The sequence below is a fragment of the Cataglyphis hispanica genome, chromosome 17 (genome assembly GCF_021464435.1).
Source record: "Cataglyphis hispanica isolate Lineage 1 chromosome 17, ULB_Chis1_1.0, whole genome shotgun sequence".
In the NCBI taxonomy this organism is placed as follows: domain Eukaryota; kingdom Metazoa; phylum Arthropoda; class Insecta; order Hymenoptera; family Formicidae; genus Cataglyphis; species Cataglyphis hispanica.
In genome coordinates this window covers 857,321-874,458 of record NC_065970.1, presented here as the reverse complement: position 1 = coordinate 874,458, position 17,138 = coordinate 857,321, and the positions used below count along the sequence as shown (strand labels likewise).

Here is a 17,138-nt window from a genome sequence, read left to right as displayed (position 1 = left end):
ATATCTGGATCTTTCAAAGATAACGATCCAGCTTAGATCAAGATATATATGTAAATATTTTTTTATACCATGTGAGTTTGTTCGTTACGGATCTTCCTTTGAAAAATAAATTAACAACGATTAAAAGATTTTTCTTTTTTGAAAATTGATGGTAAAAAAGAATCATTTATATATACGCGTCATCTTGCCGATTAAACAGCTGCTATCAAAATTATATAATTTCAATTTCAACAAAATTTCAAACTGTTTTAATATTTCCACTCATAATTATTGTCAAAATTGATCCATTGAGTTTTTACCTAAATTCTGCCATCAATCCTAGATTGAATTCAGTTGCTGATTTGACTGACTAGAGACAAGCAGAGACACCGACTGATCGCGATTGTTGGCGTCGTCTCTTTTTCTTTCCGCCGAACGTGTCCTTAGGGTGAGCATAACGTGTTCTTATAAAGTATATTTCATATCTGTTTCGTTCGCTCGTCATCGTTTATCGTTTCGCCGAAACGTTATTTTGCGCTCGCACGCAAGTTTACGCAATTTAATACATCTGAATCGTTTTGCGTTTTATCACGTGTTTTTCATAGTGTTTCCATTCTATGTTTCAGACCTGTCTGCTGAATTACAACAAAGTTACAAACTACTACAAACATGGTGAGTAAATAAGTATTTGCCCTTTTACTTGACATTTTGTAGTTTTTCTTTTTTTTTTTTAACACGCATACAAAATTTGTACTTAATGTATAGGTGATTGAAATATTAATATCTGAGACAAGATAACCTTAAAACAACTTTTTTTTGAGGTTATGTGCATATTAAACTATATATTGAAAATTAAAGATAAAAATTTTTTATTAATCTGAATAAAAAGAATTAAGATTTTTTTGTCCTCGTTAAATTTTAATCTTTAATGTATAGTCTGATACAGATAGTCAAATAATTAAATGAAAAAATTGTGTGAATGTTTTTTTTTTTTATCTTTAGCCGCGAGAAATCAAAGAGATCAAGGACTTTCTTCTAAAAGCCAGGAGGAAAGATGCAAAGTGTAAATATATTTTTATTAATCTATATATGTATGTATATCTCTTCTCTTTATTCTTGCACTGTGTAAGTTGATTTGCTATTTCTCTTCAGCTGTGAAAATTAAGAAGAATGCTGATAATGTCAAGTTTAAAGTTCGCTGCTCCAGATTTTTATACACTCTTGTCATTACTGATAAGGAGAAGGCTGAGAAGCTGAAGCAGTCCTTACCACCAGGTATAACAAAAGAAAGATTGCCAATTATATTTTATAGTTGAAATTGTGTTCACAATTGTATAATAGTACTTTCCAAAATTTCTTTCGTTATGTTCTTTTAACACATTATATGTTTATTACAAAAGTTAATTTTGGTTAATTTTAATTCAAGCTATTCTCTTAAGTAAACTTAGTTGCAATCATTATAATATAATCAAAATATTTTTAGGTTTGCAAGTAAAGGAAGTAAAGAGGAGCGAACGTGTATAAAATGAATAATTAAACTATCTTCTTAAACACTAGCATTTTCTTTAATTTTCTTATAACTATCAATCCCCCCTTCCCCTCAATAGTTCCAAAAATCTTTGAAAAATATATCATGGAGAATATCACATTACAATTACGTTTCATTAAAATTTTAAATAAATATTCAATGGGGGAAAGATTTAATCAGCAAAACAATTCACTTTATCTCAGATCTACATATACGCATCTATTCGCATATAATATGATAGATTCAACAAGATTGCCGACTGTACTTTGTAGTTGAAATTATTCACAATATAATATTGCCTTGTGCTTCTCTAATATCTTGTGCTTATTGTAATATATACTTATTCAAAGTTTTAATTTTTTGAAATAATTAAGATTTCCTCCCAAGAAAATTATAGTTGTAATCCTTATAAAGATACAATATTGTACATAAAATTGTACATAAAGTTATTTAAATACAATATCTTTTGTATGAAATTTGCTCATCTTGCAAAAATAATACAATATTAAAATGAAAGATTGTTGCTTATTCAATTATCTATATGCAATTTATACATAACGTTTCTGGAAAAAAAAAAAAGTACATAGCATATCGCGTATACAGACCGATCCACACACATATACACACACACACATCTCTGTCTTATTCATATGGCTCTTCATCTTTTCAAAGAGAGAATGTGTATATATCACGTACTGTGATAATCTCTAGTATCATATATAGCAAATTATTCATGTTTTGATATATTTCTTTTGGTTCCTTTCTCTCGCAAAATGCTCTTAATTCTCTCTTTTGTAAAACTACGGACTATATGTATAAAGTAAATTCTTTGAATAAAATACAGATACTGGGACCATGACATTCTTTATTCATCGCACTCGTGATAAGTTGTCCTGCAAAAAAAAAGTGTAGATTTTTATATCTAATGCAATGCAATTGAAAAAACTGTAATTTATTGTAACTGTGATAATTGATTTAAAGTAGTTTTTTATATATAATGAGCACGGAATATAAGTACCTTTGCTTATCTTTATTACGTTTGGACAATCTTCTCCCATGATCGCATGTCGACAATGTGTATCGTTTGGTATGCACTCGGTTTGTCCTAAGTTCGCGCATTTCCTGAGTCTTTGCTTTTTCCACCTTCTGCATAAATTTGGCGATAAGTTCCGAACAATTCAGGTTCTTCTCAGGCTCCCACGTGTCGTCGGCCGGACTGAACCCTTTCCATCTGATTAAAAATTCTTTCGTGCCATTCTTCTTAAAACGTACTTCGATTATTTTTTCTACTTCAAATTCCTTCAAAGTTTCTTTATCGTCTTTATTGTTTTGTTCGTCTAGAAAATCATTTATAAATATATAAATAGAATTATTTTTACAATGAATATCTCAAGATGAAATGATTAACGAGCGATATACCATTTTCATTTTGTTTTTTTGGAGAAGCTTTCGATTTTTTCGATTTGTCTGTTTTCGTCGATCCAGTTTTTATCGATTTTGTCTCTTGTTCCTCTTCGTTAGCTAAAAACTTTTCTATTAATTGAGGACAATTCAGATCCTTCTCATTTTCCCAAGTGTCAGCAGATTCTCCATAACCCTTCCATCGTACCAAAAACTGTCGGTTCCCTTTACTAACACGAACATCGATAAGTTTCTCTACCTGAAAAAAAAAAAAGAAAGAAAAAAATTATACTTTTCTATTTATAGCTTCATTTTTTCCAGATTTTTCAAAAAAGATAAAAGAAGCATATATTTATAACATCTGCAAAACATTGTTGATTCTTAATAACTTATAATAAACTATTTTGAATATAGAGTATCCCTCCCAAAATTCTCAAATCCAAATATAACAGAAAAGTTTACAGAAAAATAAATTATAAAGTCTGTAACTATGTAGTAGTTTTATTTTATGTATGCATGATTAAATGGTAAATATGAAGTAGTAGGAAAGAGGGACCACAAGTTTTATTTATATCCGAGAAATTACTTTTTAAAAATGAAGAATAAGACAGAGTTATTATTTAATTTTTTCCGACAGCATTTGCCATATTATGATCTACGAAATTTATGACATCCTATACAATTACAAAACGCGACTGTTACTAACTGCACGTATATCGCGCGTTTTTTTCGCGCAAATAAACGACTTAATGTTTACCGCGCAGAAAAAGGGAGTGGGGAAAAGAATAATACCATAAACTTATAATCCATATATGTAAATGCAATGTATTATATTACAAAGCTTAACCGAAATCAACTCGTCTTATCTATCAGCTATTAAAATCCCCTCACATCTTGTCTAAATCAATAGCTAATAACATCTAGATATTTTTAAGTCAATGGACAAAATACGCGGGTATGCTCCGAGGTTGGCGTCGCCCGATAAAGCGTGTTGCGCACTGCAACGTGTCAGCATGTCACTGGTTACGTCAACGTTAAAATATTCTTATATATCTCTCTTAAATATCAGCGACCGGTTGAATGTATATTACATCATTTAAGACTCGTAAAAATGTTGACGTTACATTTTGACGCGACATTATATGTATATGATGTGTATAAACTTCAATAATTTTCAAGTAAACAGACTTCGTAAACGTCAAACAACATCTACACCTAGATACCACTTACATAACAAAATACATTTACATAACGAAAAAATTGAATTATTTAACGATCTTGTTTAGTATAAAATTAATCGAATTCTTATATCGCTAATGTAACATAACCGGCGTGGAATCGCGAAAGCTTGACGTGCGGGAAGCTCACCTCGTATTCGACGCCGGACTTGTCCACCTCGCGGGCCGACGTGGACGCTTTCTGATCCTCCTTCCGTCTGCGTTTGTTAGGCGAGGACTTTTGACCGGCAGCAGACTTCTCGCCGTTCTCCCGCTCCTTTTCCACATCGGAATCGTCCGTCGCGACGCTGTCATCCGCGTGCGCCGCCGGCTTTTGCCCCAGTGCGCCGCGCAGCGAGCGTCTCTTCGAGGCGCCTCTACGCGTGGCGGACAAGTTGTTGTTCCTGCCGGTTTGCGTATCGCCATTGCCAGCGTTCTCGCTGGCTGCGCGCGTGCCGCCATTTTCCTCCGTCTCACTCTCGCTCGTAGTCTCGGACTTTCTACGTTTGTTTTTCATGCTAAGCCGACGCATGATATCTCCGCACTATTGTTGACGCGACGATCCCTCCGCGTGAAGGCCTCCTCGATTAACGATTCGCGAACACTATGAACACGGTAAGCCCCGGGTCGCGGCTCTCTCTCTCTCTCTCTCTCTCTCTCTCGCACTCTCTCTCTCTCTCGCACTCTCCGTCGATGTTTTTTCTCTTCCCGCCGCGTTCTAAATCGTTTCAACAGAGTTTACGTTCAGACGAGATTACGCTCTTGTGCACACTATTGCTTTTATAACTCGCCGCGAGACGCGCTTTCGATATACACAGTACACAAACACTCGAATGTATTGGTGGAGAGTACAAGAGAATATAGCGTTATCAGGGAGACCGAGGGACAAACCTTCCGTGGGTAGGAGAGTTATCCTCTCTTTCGCACGCATGCGTGAACATGCACTATATCATATATAATAATAAATTCTGGCAATAGCGATCTTTTCGATGTCGATCCAGTACAACTTCGGCGATTAATCCGGTTTAATTAAGGGATCGATGCTCTATTAAAATACAGTGTTAATATTACTTGCCGATATTAATTATTTTTTTAACAGTTGTATTTATATCTTGTACATTTATGCATTAAGTTTTTAATTAAAGGCTCGAATTTTCCATAAAAAATTGAGAATTGATTTGTTATATGAAAAGTTAAGTATTTAATTTTATAAAAAATAAATTTCTTTCGATTTATTTAAATTTACGTGTTTTTCTTTTTTTTTTCAAAATAAACTTCTTAAGAGGTGCATTTCTTCGCGAAATATATATATTTATATATAATTTATATTAATCGATAACTGAACGATATTAATAACAATATCAAACATAATATTCGATAAAGTGCCGAAAGCACGATGCATTTGTTTTAATTTCAACATTTCGATACTTCTCGGCTCTATTTTGAACAATAATTATATTCATCACAATTTTCTTTCACGTAGCTAAAATTGTCAGCAGCTACTGTTGTTCGATCTGATTATCGATTGACTTTCTCTCATTCCTTATATTTAGATAAATTCCGTATAATTTTAGCTATACCCTCTGCACTTTAGTTCTTTTCTCTCTTTTTTCCACCCAAAGCCTTATATATTCATCGTCGTCGTAAACGCAAGAAGTGCAAAAGTGTAAAAAAATGCGTGTACGAGTGTAGGTAGAAACGAGCACATTTATTTTGCGACGTATTTTCTCACATATTCACGATGAAAGAATCGAACGATCATTTCGATAAATCGATGAAATAAATGACAGCTGCTGACAATTATTGCAAGACGCGAAATGGAAATTCGTGAAAAATACAATCGGTGCCAGAGGCTAAATTTCTACTGTACCTCTATAAAGACGACGTCTCCAACCGTTACTGGCCTCTGCGGCCATATTGACTATGAATATTACCGGAAACAATGGAATAGTTTGAATACGACATCGATATATTAAGCGATCGATAATGTTTCACAGACCTCCATTCAAAATTTATCGTGTGAATTTTTGCGCAGCTACGGTAACACGATCAAGTAATTACCTTCTTTTCTTCTTCCTCACTCGAACTCATAGATGACGTGCGCCGTATAAGTCAAATCTGAAGAGCATTTAAAGGATGAGGACTTTTTAGTTGATTTACGGATTCAAAAGAGCGCCTAATATATGCTCCTCTTTCGATATCGATTTAATTCAAATAAAGGATCCTGATAAGAAAAATCTGATTTTTTTTCTTCAAAATTTTTTGTCAAAAGTTTGGAAAGATAAATTTTAAAGCTATAGAAAAAATTAATATATTTTAATCTTTTTGTCAACAAGTAAATTTTTTAATCGATACAATTAATGACATTGAAAATATTAAAACTTTCAGATTTAAATATCAAATTTAATGAAAACGATGTTAATACTTTCAAGATCCAGTTCGCCGTTCGTTTCGAAAAATCAAGAAGATATAGCAAGGAATAATCATACACACCAATTTCGCTTGCTTTGTCTTGCTTCGTTGTCCTGACAACGTTGCGGCTGCGATCGAAACGCTTCTTATCAGCGTTACTTGTGGAACACTTCTTCCGTTGCTTTTTATCAGCTTCATTTTCATATTTCTTTTGCCAAATCGGCATGGCCAAGTTTGTGAGTACTTATCAGAAGCCTCTACCTCATATCAGTTTGCCGGATTGGTACGCTAAGCAATGGATGCTGCGACGAAGCGCGGACATCAGACGAGTCGAGGCCTGTCAACTACGGAATTCAGGCAAAAGTATACGTTCCGAGAGGGATGTCACAACAAAATGGGACACTTATAGAAATAATGCTCGATTAATAGACAGGTGTGATGCAAATTACTTAATGTCATTAGCGTAAACACTATAAAAAAAATAACTGAATTTTTATCGCTTCTTTATGTCTGCATACACAATTAGTTCTAGTTCTAATAAATATGTTCAAATCACAATCGATTTCAATCGATATTTATAAGAAACATAATTTTCCGACGTAATACTTTATTTTGACAGAGTGACAGAATCATCGAGATGGAAGGATACGCTGACGGACTTGTTGCAAAAATTATTAATCGAGATATGCATGCTAAGAGATGAGAAGGCCGATACAGAGAAAGAAATTGAAAACATAGACCTTCCTTTGCGAATTATCAGCGAGTGCATTTCGATAAGGAACTGCCGTAGAGGAACCGAACTCACGTATGACGAGGCTGATGTCGAGCTGAAGAAGGAACTCTGCGCGATCGCAAATGTTAAAGAATCGTTCACCAACAAGTGAATATCAAACTATTGACGATAAAAAAAATTTTTTTATATTCTCGTTTATGTATTGCAGAGCACAGGCCGCATGGGAAAAGTTAAATCACTTGGAGGACGTGAAATTTAAGCTGAGCACGGATATAGAAGATAAAAATGAAACTATTAGAATAGACAGGGAAAATCTCGAAATGAATGACACTTGTGTAAACATGAGCTACAAGCCGAGAACGTTAACTACCGAAAAAACGGAGTAAAGCATTGCTTTTTTTATATATTATATGATCATTATTGCAATTAATTAGTAATCTGGTATCATATATTTATAGTTCTATTACGTACGAGACATGGTTGGACCGATGTCAACGTTTACAAATGTTAGCCGACAAGGAACTGAGTGATAGTTACACTTTTCGCGAAGCTATGCGCGTAATGAAGGAATGTGCGCGAAATGATATCAAAGCTCAACAAGATGCGACGGATTACACTTTGAGAAAGAGGATTTATCAAACCCAAAAAGCCAGAAATGAGATGGAATGGCAGAAGCTCAAGGTATCTGTGGTCAATTGTATTTTTTTACCTCAATTTTGATAGATTTTAATATAAATAGAATAATAGTTAATTTTATATTTTTACGTTAATAAGATTATTAATTTTTAATTTTAATTCCTCTAATTTTTTATTAAAAATTAGAGGAATTAATAATAATCATACAATAGAAGAAATATCGAAAAGAGGATATTTTCTCTCATCTGCATTTTTCAATCTAAATAGGTACAGAAGGAAATGGAAATGTTAGGAAAAGAAATAACCGAGTTGGAAAAATCATTGATGAATAAAACAAAGGTGGTAAAACGCGTCGAAACGCGATTAGAAAATCGCGCGTTTCGACTTGGCTCAGAGCTTTGTACGGATGAAGTTGAATTAGGATTGAAAAACGAAGTTCTGCAATTAAAACAGACTAAGGAAGATTTGATTCAGATTATCGAACATGCAAAGTATATATTTGTGTCTGATATCATGATTAATCATTACCAATCATTCATCATTCATTTTCTTAAATGACATTAAATTTATCTTCCAGAGCGAGTTACAATAATTTGGAATCTTTGCTTATACGTATCGACAAGAATCTGGATGATAAACAACATTCTCTAAACACTGACGTCATGTGCTTAGACACGAGATCAGTGCTAAAGACAGAGGATAAATCAAGTTTGCTTAATGAGACAAACCGTAATATTGTGTTAACACATATGGAGAAAGAAATTCCACTAGAATCTTAATCTAGTTGTTTCTGCCTGTATTTCACTCCCAGTTTCTTTTTTATAATATGATATGATAATTTTGTAGACAGCTAGCATACCTAATATTTTTAGATTTTGTAATGTTGTTAATTTTTTATCTTTATAAACAGATATTTATAATATACAAAAGGGAAATGTATTTGATTAAAATATTAAGACAAAAAGGCATTATTTTGAATTCAAATAGCTGTAAACTACCTGTGATAGAAATAATTTTTGATTCAGGAATAAGACACTCAATAAGTTGTACATTTCATTTCTCTGACAATCAGCAGATATAAATATTGGATTGGCAAGAAAGTAATTTCGGTTTTTTAGTGTGAAATAAAACTCAATTTTGCTATACAAAAAATGAACTTTAATCACTTGTGGTGTGTGATACATTTAACCTTTTTGCAATCTCTCACACAGTTATATGACGATTCGATTCAATTATGGCTTTCATTTTGTCATCATCAACTTCAGAAGGTCGACCAGAACGTTGGTTATCTTTAAGTGAAAAATCTCCAGAACGAAATTTTTTAAACCAATTCTGACACGTACGTTCTGTTAAGCAATCAACACCATAAACAGAACGCATATGTCAGAATTGGTTTAAAAAATTTCGTTCTGGAGATTTTTCACTTAAAGATAACCAACGTTCTGGTCAACCTTCTGAAGTTGATGATGACAAAATGAAAGCCATAATTGAATCGAATCGTCATATAACTGTGTGAGAGATTGCAAAAAGATTAAATGTATTACACACAACAATTGATTAAAGTTCATTTTTTGTATAGAAAAAATTGAGTTTTATTTCACATTAAAAAACCGAAATTACTTTCTTGCCAATCCAATATAATATACAGCTCACTATATATATATATATATATATATATATATATATATATATATATATATATATATGTTTTTCTCTGTCTTTAATCTTCTTTTATAAATTTTATATACGCACAAAATGCACATTTTTTTTATAGTGGGAATACCTTTTGTTACCTTTTCTCATTACAATTCCATCATCTGTCATAAAATTGAGAGATTCCTCATTATGTCTTCCTTTGCTGGTCTCTTTTAGAGACATCTCTGAAACATTCAACATTTGATGAATATAGAATAAATTTGCTTTAGATGCTCATATGCTCAATAATCTTGCGCTCGGAAGAAATAATTAATCATAACGCTTAAGTTAAAAACGCATGAGCATCCAAAACGTATTTGGCTCGTAAACACAATCAATCTAACTTGTTTTGTAAGACGTACAGAATTTTATTTTCAACTATTTCGATTCTTTTCATCCACTCGGAGATTATATCTTACGTTAATACCGCTTCTTCACAAAGTACGCTAACCTCTGAAAATCTGTAGAGAATATTTAGAAAAAGATATTTATTCAAAGAAACTAATTCTCTCTCTCTCTCTCTCTCTCACACACACACACACACACACACAACAAAATCGAGCACCATAAAATCAGTAAACATATCTGTTTTATCGATACAATCGAAGCATTCCATTATCTTGCGAGGAAAGTTACTGGCTATCGAAATATTAGAGTCCTCATAGAAATACGGTGGGAAGATAACTTGTAAAGTGCTGACCTCTGAAGAAGAATGGTTTTATCTTAAAGTGCGATGAGAACCACAAGATGGCGCAGTAGCCCTGAAATAGAATTTAGTTTTTTGAATTTATATTCGATATGTATAGCGAACAATATAATTTTTCTTTTAATTTTTACTTTTTTAAAAAGTGCGCTATTATTTGTGAGTATTTGGAGCCAGCGAAGACAATGTGGAATGATACGTATCATTACAGAGAGATATATCATTGTATATTTAAATTACACAACACACAAATTACAGCGTAAACATTATGGACAGACCGCAAGAAGTTGAGAGTAAGAGGTGCATACAAATTTGATATGCGCTTTAAAGCGGCGCTCGTCGACTCTATTACTGCATATTTGCAAAAATGAGGTATATTTCGCATTTATATATATATATATATATAAGATAAGAATAATCGTAAAAAGTCGATCTCTCTCGACAGTGGGTGGAGGACAAGGAGCTAAGGAGGCTAAGGAGCGAGTAAACCGCTATCAACGAGAAGAGGAAAAAAGGGAAGGAGGGAAAGAAGAGGAAGAACGAAAGGAGACGAAATAAATCGAGCGCCAAAAAAAAACGAACACGTGTCGCGATTGGATCACGGGTGAAGGATTAAACGATGACGGCGACAATTCGAGGGAATCGATTCAGAAGGATGCAGTGACGAGATAGGTAGGCGGATAGACAGAGATATAAATAGACACATTATATATATATATATATATATATATATATATATATATATATATATACTTCGCTTTTTCCGTCTAACGTTCGACTACGTAACTACATAACGATCCGATCGATCGATCATTATTACGACGATTTGCGCGTTGTGTACAAAGCGTCGACTATAGACAGAATTTTTGGCTCCTCCTGCACGCGCTCCCGAGGTGAGACATGCTCGTATCGGAACGTAACGGAACGTCCGAGATACGCGAAATCGCTTTTCGCCGACGCCTTTCTCTCTCTATCTCTCTTTCTCCCTCTTCTTCTATCTCCTTTTATCTAACGCGGTGTCTTCGAAGCGCCAGGGACGGATGGTAACTTTCTTGGGACTTGAAATTAATAGTCCAAGTTTCTAACAAGATGTTAAACGAAATAAATATCGATTTGTTCTTTATAGAGAAATCTAAACGAGAATATACACAGACCAGTATAAGATATATACAAACAAGTCGATAATTAGACTGAAATACATTCGTCGCAGGTAGTATGTTTAAAAGATATTTTCTTAAAAAAAAAAAAAAAATATTCAGAGAATTGGCATAAAACGCTTCAGAACAAGATTCCCTTCACTGTATAAAGATTTTGGAATAATGAGTTCCTAATCCAATAGCGGATTGAAAGAATGTATAAGAAAAAAGATAACAAAGAAAAGTAGATAACAAAGACAGTTTTTTTGAGAATTATTTCGGAAGATTTTAAGGGATTTAACGCTCTCTTATTTCTCTTACATAGATTCTACGTCCCTGATTATCGCTACGAGTTCGTCCGTTACAAGCCCTTGCGTTTTCGCACGAAAATGTTTACGCCTTTCGCACGATGAATGACGAGCGATGGATGGATCGGCTCGGGCAGATCGGAGCACACGTGAGAACGAATTATTCCCGGCCCATCGCTCCGCGGTAATATACAGATAATATTACACACTAGCTACACATGGCTATCTCAGATGCGTATCTTCTTTCCTTCCTTTTTCTTTTTTTTTTTTTTACACGTATACACAAGCACATACATAGACTACCGCGTGTGTGTAGAATACGTATATATAAATACACATACTCGCATATAGCACACGGATGCAACATTCGTCCATACACGCACGCACGCACACACACATCGATCGTCTTATCTCTTCAAGATTCTACGCGAATTTGTACATAAGGCATCACACACGATATCGTGCCGTTTCTCACATACGGATGTGATAACGACGAGGCGTGATACTCGCTCTTCTATCTATCTATCTATCTGTTTCTGCTATCGAGGAGGCTCGGTAAATATGTATATCGCGGCGAATTTCGCATTAGCGACGACTATCAAAACGACGCAGGATGATGCGCGCGAAACGCGGATTAAGCTTCCTCGGTATAAGCTCGACCGCGAGTAAACGATCGTTTACACGCCAAACAGTGTCTCGAGTCGCGGTCAATTTCGAGATAACGATAATTTCGAGATAGCGATACTTTAATCTGGCAAATCATTTCACTGAGGACTCGAGAGTATCGCGAAGCGATGGGTCGTGTAGGAGAAGAGTTAAATAAATTCTTTTTAGCGGAAAAAACAACCTCGCGAAAAATATGCGGATAAAGATAGTAGAATTTCCGATTACGCTCGATTCAAGTTGAAACATTATTATCTGTAAATGTAAATATGTTTCTTCTCCTTTTCTCACTTTTTTTGTTCAGAAAAGTTTTTAGCCTTTTCATAGATGCGACTCTCGACACAGAGAGAATGAAAAAAGTAAATTGCAGATGTGCGGAGTTATGTTTTTTGAGCGATTCGATCGCAAAAATTGCACAAACATCGAAATGCTGAACACACTCATTTATGATCAGAAATAATGTTTCGAAATAAATACGTAAAAGATCGTTAAAATGCGAAATGTTTTGCTTTTACTTTGCGAGAGTACCAGCTTCGCTTTTCCAGTCGCGCACGACTCGGCTTCGGGTTTTATTCATCGACGCTACAGTTACACGTAAAGATCGTATAATGTCTCTCACTCTCGGATCGTGTCCGTGAGTGAGCATATAGCGCTATGACGAAATATATCCTCGCGATCGCCACCCACACCGAGGATGTGTTTCGTCATAATCGGTTAACTGAAGAGTTATGAACGTAAACCGAAGCAATTGGAGTCGAAACGGCTCGGCTTCGAGAGGTATCCCCGATCGATGCTTCGTCGATGTGTATGTATATTGTATATTGCGAATCGGGACCGAGACGAGATCAGGACCCGAAGCCGGAATCGTATCGCAAGAGTGAGAATTCGATTGCACTTAAATGAACGTGATTCAACGATCATAAGGATCGGTTCGAAAATAACCGAGCTCGTATAATCTCCCAAGATCGGGATTACAAATGGAAAAACAAATCCGCCTGTGATAACAATGTAAACACATGCAATTTCTGTTAGCGATATCATGCCATCATTCTGTTTTTAGAGATAAGAGAATAATACTTGAAAAATAGCTTTTACTTTGTAATTTCTACGCATTTCTGTGCGAATCGCTCGACGCTCTCCAACTGACAGATTCGAATCAAAAGCTTCCGCGCCTCCGAAAGCCCGAATGGCGAAAAACCGCGCAGCGCGCGTCCAATACAGGTAGTCGAAAAGAAACAGGAAGCAAAGAAAAGAGCTCTTCTCTTCTTCTCTTTATCTTTGCCTCTCTACTCTTTCGCTCTTCACTTGGTGTGCTGCTTCGGGAGGTGCCGCTTCATGTGCAGCGCGAGATGATCGCTTCTGGCGAACGAGCGCTCGCAGACCGCGCATTTAAAGGGTTTAGCCCCGGTGTGCTTGCGGTAATGCCGCGTCAATTCGTCGCTCCTAGCGAATCGCCACTCACATTCCGGCCATTGACACTGATACGGTTTCTCGCCTGAAACAAATAAGAAGACAAACATGAATTAAAACAATGCATAGCAGTTCAATATATGAGTATTATTAAGTTAATCAAAATCGCATTGTAAAATTAATTTCTGTAAACTATAAATATAAAAATCAAAAAGCAAAATAGCGTTTTTCGAGACATCTGACTTGAAAACTTTCATCAAATAAAGAATTTCTAAATTTCTTTATTTCTTCACCTCTCAACGTCATATTATTCTATCTTCTCTCTCTAAAATTCTTTATCACAGTTCAAAGTATATACATCATATCTAATAAAATGTTCTTTGCATTCGCAGCATTCCCGAACCATGGATTCTTTTTCCTGAAAAGAGAGTATATATCGTATCGAGATGTACATATATCAAGAATCGAGCGAGATGTTTCGAGAGAGACCGGCGACCTATTAGAGAACAAAGCGTTTGCTCTTTGCGAGATAGAGCTACGGGATGTGGTATAAGATACCCCCGTCGCGCGCGCGCGCTCGCCTCTTTCAGCTGCGAGAGATGCAGCACGGTGTGACCTTTAACTGTACCTGCATGCCGCAACACGCTCACCTGTATTCTAGCGCAATCGCGGCGGCCGGTCCGCGAGCGAACGAGCGAGCGATCGGCCGAATGCAGCCGATCTGCTAATGCGAACCAACATGCCCGCATTCCGCTTAGCTTCGCTGATTATCGGAGAACGCGCCTTGCTTATTGTATTATCTTTACGAGTCATAGGATTAAGAGCCTCATCCGCGCGATTGACACTAAAGATATGACGGTAAACATTTAGGCTATCAGAGCCAGAATGAAATAAATTGTATATACAAAGTAAAGGAGGAAAACTTTGTTTAGAATCAAAGTATATTATTTATCTTATAATTTGCAAAGTTCACGATTTTATGTTGAGAGAAATTAGTAAAGAAATTTGCGAGTAGCTAGATAACAAATATTTGAGATTCTAATTCTCGAGATCGTAAGATTCGTTTCTTTAGATGATTGACCTTTTTGAACTGCATAATTGTATCTATCATCAGTATTCTATATCTATCTATCTATCGTCTCTATGAGCTATTCGCAAATTTAATCGCGACGAAAGGTCTCCACGCGACGCGACGTGTAAGAAGCGAGCGAGTAAAGGCGATCGAGGCGGAGGATCGACCAGGAGGGGACCAGGAGGAGAGGCAGGAAGGGCCGAGAGGGCGAGAGCATATATACATGAGAGGAGAAGAAAGAACTCGATAGCTGAGAGATACACCCACGCATCCTCCTAGCCCGTTCTCCGTCTCCCCCCTCGCACGCGCTATACGGAGATGACCCTAACCGGTCCTCGGCCGCAGCAGCCGCCCTGCGCCGAGAGTTGCATTCAGCGCTGGCAGCATCGCGCCGCGCCACGCGACGCACAGCCCAAGGAAACGGTACTACTACCACACACGAACGCCCGCCATTTACGGTATCGCGCGTTCACGTGAGAATTCCTCTCCCGCGAATCTTCAACGGCGAGAAAATGAACGACTCTTCGGCAAAATTTCGTTCTGAGATCTGGCTTATCCTTATTCGACACGTTTAGGCTGTCAAGTTATTTTCACGGAAATATATTCTACACAAAAATTATAATCTTTGTTATATAGTATATTTTAGAATATCCTAAAAATTAATTGGATTTCTAATATTGTAATAATTATCTCTTACTATAGTCTTTTGTATCGTAATTTCACTGTGAATTAGCACTATGACAAATTAATATACATATTATATAACTCTATAACATTATATAATATAATACTTGATTTAATGTAACGTAGAGAATGCAATTCATTTAGTGGAACAAGATATGTGGAATAACATTTGAAATTCACCGACAATGTTGACGCTTACAATTAGTGTGTACGTGCTAAAATATTTTTCATGTTATATAATAGTTTCTTTTATTTAAAAGAAATTCTCTGAAAATATACCGAGAATGCCGGTTCGTAATGTAATATAGTTTTTGCGAAAGCAATCGCTTTTGAAATCTTCGATTCGCTATATATCATAATATATCGTGATATGTTGCGTCTGACGCGCACGATGTCTCTCGAGCCGATCAGCCGATCCGGTGACACCTACGGGGCGTCCCCGTTAATTTTGGATCACTTTCACCCGAGTGCCGACGGCACACACCGCTCCGAGAAGACAAGTTGCTTTCCAAATACGCTTCCTAGCCGTACTTTGCTCCAGATTTCTTCCATCACCGCGGGCTTTCTCGCGAAGCCCGTCTCTCAGCGATTGACGATAACGCTTAATTGATTATTTTAACGTCGAAGATCTTCTAAAAGCAAAAAACACCAAGACGAATTTAAAGAGTTAATTGCTTTGATCGATTATTAAATTATAAATGGATTTATTATGGATTTTATATTATATGTATATAGATTTTTATATATCTTTGTATCGTCATGAAATCATATATATATGTACAATGTTGTATATATAAAATTATATATGTATATATATAATTTTATATTATATTATAAATCACAATATATATTATTACACACACATATGTATATATGTATATATTGTTTATATATATAATTTATATGTTATTATTTTGATAAATTATCATATTTTAGTTATTAGTCTTGAATTTCTTATAACATAATAATTCAAGTTGTAAATGAATTAATGACACGAAGTGGATGCCGTTCGTGGCACGGCGCATTCACAAGAGCAATGCGGCGAGGGTTCATTCACGAGTATCCGTCCGAGCGGCGCGCGAGGGCCACGTGCCCCCCTCGGCTTCTCCTTCACGTCGGAACGTTCCCCGGTCTCTGCGCGCCAGTATCTACGCTCATATTCAAGATCGCGCGACAAATTGAAATATCCTTCGCATAATCTCGCGAATCGATTGGTTCTCGGCGGAGGAACCACCGATCGGCGAAGATGTACAAGTCGTCATTGTAATGACAGATTAATTTAGTTGACGTATCAAGTCTCTAATCAAGAGACTACCGATCCTTCGATTTAAATATCAAATTAAACATGCCAAGGCAAGAACGAATTAAACGCAGATGATGATTAATCTAAACATGAATCTTAATAGAACTTTTGTTAGGAACGCTCTCTTTCTTCCAGATTAATTTCAGAGCCCGATTAGAGAACATTTTTTTTAAATACATTATGAAAATAATTTCAAAAAAGCAAGCTTTTTTATGACCTCGCTTTTACTTGCTTCGGAGTCTTCGATTTAATTTCTAA

The 17,138-nt window shown here is 35.7% G+C and overlaps 4 protein-coding genes across 11 annotated transcripts in view; 2 read left to right on the top strand and 2 right to left on the bottom strand.

The window, feature by feature from the left end:
• The first annotated feature begins 322 nt into the window (after positions 1 to 322).
• Positions 323 to 1,535, top strand: LOC126855823 (60S ribosomal protein L38). Its single transcript, XM_050603802.1, has 5 exons — positions 323 to 427; positions 606 to 651; positions 982 to 1,042; positions 1,132 to 1,254; positions 1,463 to 1,535. Exons 2-5 carry the CDS (start codon positions 649 to 651, stop codon positions 1,501 to 1,503), a joined length of 228 nt encoding a protein of 75 aa, XP_050459759.1. The 5' UTR covers positions 323 to 427; positions 606 to 648; the 3' UTR covers positions 1,504 to 1,535.
• Positions 1,523 to 6,158, bottom strand: LOC126855821 (chromobox protein homolog 1-like). 3 transcript variants are annotated; one of them, XM_050603798.1, is made up of 5 exons: positions 5,996 to 6,158; positions 4,277 to 5,170; positions 2,927 to 3,167; positions 2,526 to 2,844; positions 1,523 to 2,400 (listed from the first exon to the last, which is right to left on the bottom strand). In XM_050603798.1, the coding sequence occupies exons 2-5, from the start codon at positions 4,655 to 4,657 to the stop codon at positions 2,373 to 2,375; spliced, it is 969 nt and encodes a 322-aa protein (XP_050459755.1). In that variant the 5' UTR covers positions 4,658 to 5,170; positions 5,996 to 6,158; the 3' UTR covers positions 1,523 to 2,372. The 3 variants fall into 3 exon arrangements, with proteins under 3 accessions (XP_050459755.1, XP_050459756.1, XP_050459757.1); XM_050603799.1 differs by having other exon boundaries at positions 4,277 to 4,843; XM_050603800.1 differs by having other exon boundaries at positions 2,927 to 3,138; positions 5,996 to 6,046.
• On the top strand, positions 5,179 to 9,563 carry LOC126855820 (tektin-2). Its single transcript, XM_050603797.1, has 7 exons — positions 5,179 to 5,317; positions 6,514 to 6,970; positions 7,157 to 7,417; positions 7,479 to 7,652; positions 7,729 to 7,951; positions 8,174 to 8,397; positions 8,484 to 9,563. Exons 2-7 carry the CDS (start codon positions 6,762 to 6,764, stop codon positions 8,683 to 8,685), a joined length of 1,293 nt encoding a protein of 430 aa, XP_050459754.1. The 5' UTR covers positions 5,179 to 5,317; positions 6,514 to 6,761; the 3' UTR covers positions 8,686 to 9,563.
• Positions 9,564 to 10,509: 946 nt separating this feature from the next.
• LOC126856046 (ras guanine nucleotide exchange factor P-like) overlaps positions 10,510 to 17,138 on the bottom strand; it is a 41,903-nt gene continuing 35,274 nt past the window's right edge. For 5 of the 6 annotated variants that reach the window (XM_050604218.1, XM_050604221.1, XM_050604220.1 and 2 more), the window contains one exon: positions 10,510 to 13,906. In XM_050604218.1, the coding sequence (XP_050460175.1) occupies positions 13,713 to 13,906 (194 nt within the window). In that variant the 3' untranslated portion in view covers positions 10,510 to 13,712. Of the gene's footprint in view, positions 13,907 to 15,721; positions 16,210 to 17,138 lie in introns of those variants that run through there. The other variant, XM_050604223.1, reaches the window with a different exon arrangement.